At 37.8% G+C, this 7,052-nt stretch overlaps 1 protein-coding gene across 1 annotated transcript in view; it reads right to left on the bottom strand.

Annotated features, from left to right (window-relative positions):
* The window catches only part of MIPEP (mitochondrial intermediate peptidase), a 506,392-nt gene that overhangs the window by 481,543 nt on the left and 17,797 nt on the right, over positions 1-7,052 (bottom strand). Inside the window, exons 3-4 of the mRNA XM_053708504.1 lie at positions 4,068-4,156; positions 893-979 (exon numbers count right to left, since the gene is read on the bottom strand). Coding sequence (XP_053564479.1) covers positions 893-979; positions 4,068-4,156 — 176 coding nt within the window. The remainder of the gene's footprint in view (positions 1-892; positions 980-4,067; positions 4,157-7,052) is intronic.

Below are 7,052 nucleotides of genomic sequence, written 5' to 3'. Positions count from 1 at the left end.
TCGTCAGGGATCCCTGACGAAGTGCTGTTTAGCAGCAGGAAACGCGTTGGATGTAGCTGATGTGTGTGGAGTGGTGGAACCTTTGTTTTTCTTGATGTGACAATAAATATACAGCAATGATTCAGCTCGGTCTATGATTGCTTATTTTTCGCCATTGTGGTATTGCTGGATTCCTTTTGGTGTGTGAGATACACCGCGGAGATCTCTAAGCTACTGGTTCTTTACTGAATAGACGCTATCTGGTGAGGAGGAGGAGTGCCTGGAAACTTTCCATCATCCCGCAAAGTGGGGCCGGATAACCGTGAGTAACCTGGGTTGATGTTTTTATAAACACACAAAGTTAGTTCGATACCACTAATATATCCTAAGTTGTTTACTTGTGATACATTATACTATACTGGGATACTGGAGAATTTGATGGTCATCTGAACATATACACCTACAAAGGAGAAACATAATATTTTATAGTGTATATGAAAAACTCACCCAGCCGAACATATATACATTTAACACTCTATGTGTATCTGGAAACAAGAGTGTTATAAGTAAGAACTTTGAAACAATTTAAATTCCTGCAAATAACCGGGTTGTGGCAACAACACGAGAGATTACAAACCCATTTATAACACAATAAACTGTTTTGTGTTGCACACAGCTAAAAGGTTAAGTGAATACATTCCTTATGGCTTATATACACAGTTTTGCAGCAGTGTGTCTTTGATATATATATATATATATATATATATATATATATATATATATATATATATATATATATAGATAGATAGATAGATAGATATAATTTTTTTATTATTTATATGAAAATGTTGAACAAAGCAGAAAGCCATATAGAAGACAATATTGTACATTAAAAAACGGAAACATCAAGTACCTGGTTTCAGGATCTAGCGAGTCCACAACAGATTTATCCGCTAAAAGGTTCCTTAAACTTTGACATAAATTAATATCTGTATTTAACCTAAAAAAAGAAGAAATAGATGAGTAATTGTTAGACTACAAATGCATTTTTCTGCAAAGAATTTAAAATAATGTAATAACTGATAAAAAATATACACAAACTTTGTCTTTTTTGTAAATAGTATTACTTAATTTGGTTAAAGAATATACAATATTGTATAAATTTACCTTTTTGTTTTAACATTGAATACAAATTCACAAAACCTCTAGAGTAAGAGAAACTTTGACAGAACGTTATATAGAAAGTTAGACTTTGGAAGCCAATTAGGTCTGTCCGTATTTCTTTCAAACGTGTAAGATTCATTCTTAAAATAGCTTTAGGAGTTTCAATCTTGAATTCCTTTACAATCCTTTCCTATGAGTATACAATATCTTTTTTCAGTAGAAGTTGTTTCCTTTATGTAAAAAATCGTTTCTGCAAATTACTCCAGACCCTACTACCATCCAACTTTAGATCATGGCGCCTTTTTCTGGTGCTACTTTTTTTGGTAAACAAGCTTTCAGTCTAACCTGTAAAAAAACCTTTAATATCCTTGAAGGTTTCTATAAGGTCTCCTTCTCGTTCTACTCTAGGATATAGATATTAAAAGGAACATATTGTACTATATATCATTATGAATAGTGAAACAATTTTGCAATATGTTTTTCATTTTGCCCCTTTTGATGGAATTCCAATTCTTAGGACAGGAAGGGCACACTACAGACTTCCCAAGTCTCCCATGCAGAGATTATCATATAAACTGCAAATGGAGGTTTTGCTAACCTAATGACGTAGCTAGCCTGGTATACTCCAGTCTAGATTGGCTCCTCCAAGTAAGGCAAGTGATGAGTGGAGTTTGGATAATGATCAATTGCAGCACGTAAGGTGTTATTTTGGTTGATATTTTATTCCACAGCATCAAGTCTTTCCTTGCAAATTTTATTTTATAGACCATGCACAATTTTAGTATCACTTCTTTAAAAAGTTTCTAATTTATTAACATCCTTCTGGAGATATGGTCCCCACTGTCACTTTACACAATATTAAGATAAGGCCCAATGTCACCAATCATTTGATTTACTCCTCCTGGAACTCCAACAATGCTGGTTTAATCACATATAAAAGTAAAAATTACTTTCATGGTTCGAATAGAGAATGCAATTTTAAGACACTTTTCAAGTTACTTATATTTACCAAATATACTCGTTATCCTTTGTTGAAAATCTTATCTAAGCAGGCGTTAACTGCTGATTGGTGCTTAGCCGAAATGCCTCAACGCTGGCTTATCAGTTTTGGTAGGCTGCTATAGTGCATTGTTTCTTTGAAGCTGAATTTAACTATGTATTTAAACCGTTTGTAGGAGGTTAAAAGGGACATTGTACACTAGATTTTACTTTGCATAAATGTTTTGCAGATGATCCATTTATATAGCCCATACAGTTTTGTTTTGTTTTTTAAAATGTATAGTTTTGCTTATTTTTAAATAATATTGCGCTGATTTTCAGACTCCAAACCAAGCCCCAAAGTTTTAGGAGAATACCAGCGTATACCTACTACAGCTTGCTCCTGCTTGTTTAAAGATTATTTTCATATGCAGGGGGAGGGGGTGGAGTCTCGTCTGAGTAAGCGCCTGTAGGGGGCGCAAAATGCATCAGACACCTGTCTCTGTCCACCTCCATGGTCTGTTTTGTTATCCTTTTGTTAGTGTACTTCGTTTTTGCATTTTTGACTTTTTTTGTCTTTTTTTAATTGCTAATAAACCAAGGACTTCCTTGCACTTGTTTGCAGTGCCTGCTACTTTTTTGTTCCCATACATTCTTTTGTGGAGTGGTTCACCCGTATTTCAGCTACGTTACTTCAGGAGTTTGTGCTTGTGTGGATGACATCTTCAGGATTTCCGGTTTGGGGCTATGCGTGCTGGAGTTGCAGGTAACGGACTTTGCTCATTCTATGGAGGGGGTGGAGTGTCTTCTTTTTCCCCACTTGCAGTGGGTGTTCCAGCTACCTATGGAAGCTTCTTAGTAAGTAAACGGTTTTATACTGGATTTTTAGTAGTGTCTATTACATGCAGATATATGCAAATTGGTGTATACTGTCCCTTTAAGAATGGCTAGAGCACTTTATGGAGGAATTGTAGCCATATCAGTTCTAGGGGTTGTTACTTCCCCTGTTTTCTCTGTATAGACGTCATGTGGTCATACCGACACTATGGTTATGAACAGCAATTTATTATGCTCCAGTATATTATCTGCATTATCTGTTTTTGGCTGAGCCACATGAGAAATTAAACCTAAACATTTTATTTCATGATTCAGACAGAACATACAATTTAAAAATAAATTTAAAAAAAGTCCAATTTACTTTAAAGAGATATGAAACCCAAAATATATCTTTCATGGTTCAGATGGAGCATAGGGGTTTAAACAACTTTCTAATTTACTTCTATCAATTTTTTCTTCGTTCTCTTGGTATCTTGTTGAAAAGCAGGGATGTATGCTTAGGAGCCGGCCCATTTCTGGAGCATTATATGGCAGCACTACTTCCTGCCATGTAATGCTCCTGACATCTACCTAGGTATCTCTTCAACAAAGAATATTATGGGAATTAAGCAGATTTGATAAGAGGCAAATTTGAAACTTTTTTAAAAAATGATATGCTCTGTCTGAATCACAAAAGAACATCTTTGAGTTTCATATCCCTTTAAACTTTTATAATTCAGATAGAGCATGCGATTTTAAACAACTTTCCAATTTACTACTGTTATCAAATTTGCTTTGTTCTCTTAGTATCTTTTATTGAAGAGTAAAACCAGACAGGCTCATAAGAGCTCAGGAGTGTGCACGTGTCTTTAGTACTCTATGGCAGCAGTGTTTTGCAACATTATTTGTAGCTTTGTGATACAATAATGCAAAACACACTCCTAAGCTCTGATGAGCCTACCTAGTTTTACTCTTCAATAAAAGATAACTAAGAGAACAAAGCAAATTTGATAACAGAAATAAATTAGAAAGTTGTTTAAAATTGCATGCGCGGAGTCTTGAAAGTTTATTTTTTCCTCTGTAATAAACCCAGGAGAATGTTACTTCTGGTTAGCACAAAGTAAACGTACCTCTCCACCATTGAACTGATATTCCTATTAGCTTCATCAGCTGCTTCTCTAAATGAAGGGTCCGGATGAGCAGCTTTCACAAAATCTGCCTGGAAATACAATTACAAAATAAGCTATCAATAACTATGGATGTTTTTATCAAACTAATACATTAGAAAATACACAGGTTATTACTTGTACTGTATAATGAAACAAATACTTATTATTAAAAGAACATTAAACCCCCCTGTTTTTTGTGTCCCACACTCCATAGGAAGCCATGATGCAAATTCTGTAACCTGCAATAGCTGGTTTAGGAACGGTGCCGCACTTTGAAACACAGGTTACAGATTGAGTTTTTTGGCCTCTCTACTAAACCTGGGACAAAGAAAAAAAAGATTACAAAAAGCAAGATGTGTTTGAGAAAAGATATCCCCTATGTAGTATAGCCATCTCCCAAACGCAGTTCAGTGAAACCCAGGTAGTGCAATCAAAAGGCTTGATATAAAGAAGGCAACTTCTTTTGTGTTTTTTCGTTTTCAAATTGACTTGAAAATTGTCTCAAGGTCTTTTGTTATGGATCTTATTAAAAGGGACATTCCAGCCAAAGTTGTAATCCACATTGATGCATTTAAGTTTTGAATTGAAGCAATTTTGTAATATACATGTATTAGCAAAAATGCTTCTAATAAAAGCTACAGCTGTTTCAAAAGTGTATTTAAGTATGCACCGTGCACCAGCATGTTAAACACAGCACTTGTTCATAGAGCCTAAGGTGTTTATACCATCTGGTAATCCTGATATTACCCAGTGGCTGTGGGTAAAGAACAATGTAAGATTATACTTGGGCTTTACCCAGGTAATGCTAGGGTAATCATAGGATTGCCCACTTTTGGATAAAGCTAATAAAATAACAGAATTTATGCTTACCTGATAAATTACTTTCTCCAACGGTGTGTCCGGTCCACGGCGTCATCCTTACTTGTGGGATATTCTCTTCCCCAACAGGAAATGGCAAAGAGCCCAGCAAAGCTGGTCACATGATCCCTCCTAGGCTCCGCCTTCCCCAGTCATTCGACCGACGTAAAGGAGGAATATGCATAGGAGAAATCATGAGATACCGTGGTGACTGTAGTTAGAGAAAATAATTCATCAGACCTGATTAAAAAACCAGGGCGGGCCGTGGACCGGACACACCGTTGGAGAAAGTAATTTATCAGGTAAGCATAAATTCTGTTTTCTCCAACATAGGTGTGTCCGGTCCACGGCGTCATCCTTACTTGTGGGAACCAATACCAAAGCTTTAGGACACGGATGATGGGAGGGAGCAAATCAGGTCACCTAGATGGAAGGCACCACGGCTTGCAAAACCTTTCTCCCAAAAATAGCCTCCGAAGAAGCAAAAGTATCAAATTTGTAAAATTTGGCAAAAGTGTGCAGTGAAGACCAAGTCGCTGCCTTACATATCTGATCAACAGAAGCCTCGTTCTTGAAGGCCCATGTGGAAGCCACAGCCCTAGTGGAGTGAGCTGTGATTCTTTCAGGAGGCTGCCGTCCGGCAGTCTCATAAGCCAATCGGATGATGCTTTTAAGCCAAAAAGAGAGAGAGGTAGAAGTTGCTTTTTGACCTCTCCTTTTACCAGAATAAACAACAAACAAGGAAGATGTTTGTCTGAAATCCTTTGTAGCCTCTAAATAGAATTTTAGAGCACGAACTACATCCAAATTGTGCAACAAACGTTCCTTCTTTGAAACTGGATTCGGACACAAAGAAGGCACAACTATCTCCTGGTTAATATTTTTGTTAGAAACAACTTTCAGAAGAAAACCAGGTTTAGTACGCAAAACCACCTTATCTGCATGGAACACCAGATAAGGAGGAGAACACTGCAGAGCAGATAACTCTGAAACTCTTCTTGCAGAAGAAATTGCAACCAAAAACAAAACTTTCCAAGATAATAACTTGATATCTACGGAATGTAAGGGTTCAAACGGAACCCCCTGAAGAACTGAAAGAACTAAATTGAGACTCCAAGGAGGAGTCAAAGGTTTGTAAACAGGCTTGATTCTAACCAGAGCCTGAACAAAAGCTTGAACATCTGGCACAGCCGCCAGCTTTTTGTGAAGTAAAACAGATAGAGCAGAAATCTGTCCCTTCAAAGAACTTGCAGATAATCCTTTCTCCAAACCCTCTTGTAAAAAGGATAGAATCTTAGGAATTTTTATCTTGTTCCATGGGAATCCTTTAGATTCGCACCAACAGATATATTTTTTCCATATTTTATGGTAGATTCTTCTAGTTACAGGCTTTCTAGCCTGAATAAGAGTATCAATGACAGAATCTGAGAACCCACGCTTTGATAAAATCAAGCGTTCAATCTCCAAGCAGTCAGTTGGAGTGAGGCCAGATTCGGATGTTCGAACGGACCTTGAACAAGAAGGTCCTGTCTCAAAGGTAGCCTCCATGGTGGAGCCAATGACATATTCACCAGGTCTGCATACCAAGTCCTGCGTGGCCACGCAGGAGCTATCAAGATCACCGATACCCTCTCCTGTTTGATCCTGGCTACCAGCCTGGGAATGAGAGGAAACGGTGGGAACACATAAGCTAGGTTGAAGGTCCAAGGCGCTACTAGTGCATCCACTAGAGTCGCCTTGGGATCCCTGGATCTGGACCCGTAGCAAGGAACCTTGAAGTTCTGACGAGACGCCATCAGATCCATGTCTGGAATGCCCCATAACTGAGTTATTTGGGCAAAGATTTCCGGATGGAGTTCCCACTCCCCCGGATGAAATGTCTGACGACTCAGAAAATCCGCTTCCCAATTTTCCACTCCTGGGATGTGGATTGCAGACAAGTGGCAGGAGTGATTCTCCGCCCATTGAATTATTTTGGTCACTTCTTCCATCGCCAGGGAACTCCTTGTTCCCCCCTGATGGTTGATATATGCAACAGTTGTCATGTTGTCTGATTGAAACCTTATGAATTTGGCCTTTGCTAGTTGA

This window comes from Bombina bombina, chromosome 3 (assembly GCF_027579735.1).
Source record: "Bombina bombina isolate aBomBom1 chromosome 3, aBomBom1.pri, whole genome shotgun sequence".
Taxonomy (NCBI): Eukaryota; Metazoa; Chordata; class Amphibia; order Anura; family Bombinatoridae; genus Bombina; species Bombina bombina.
The sequence above is the reverse complement of the archived record's forward strand: the minus strand, read 5'-3'. Positions and strand labels throughout refer to the sequence as shown.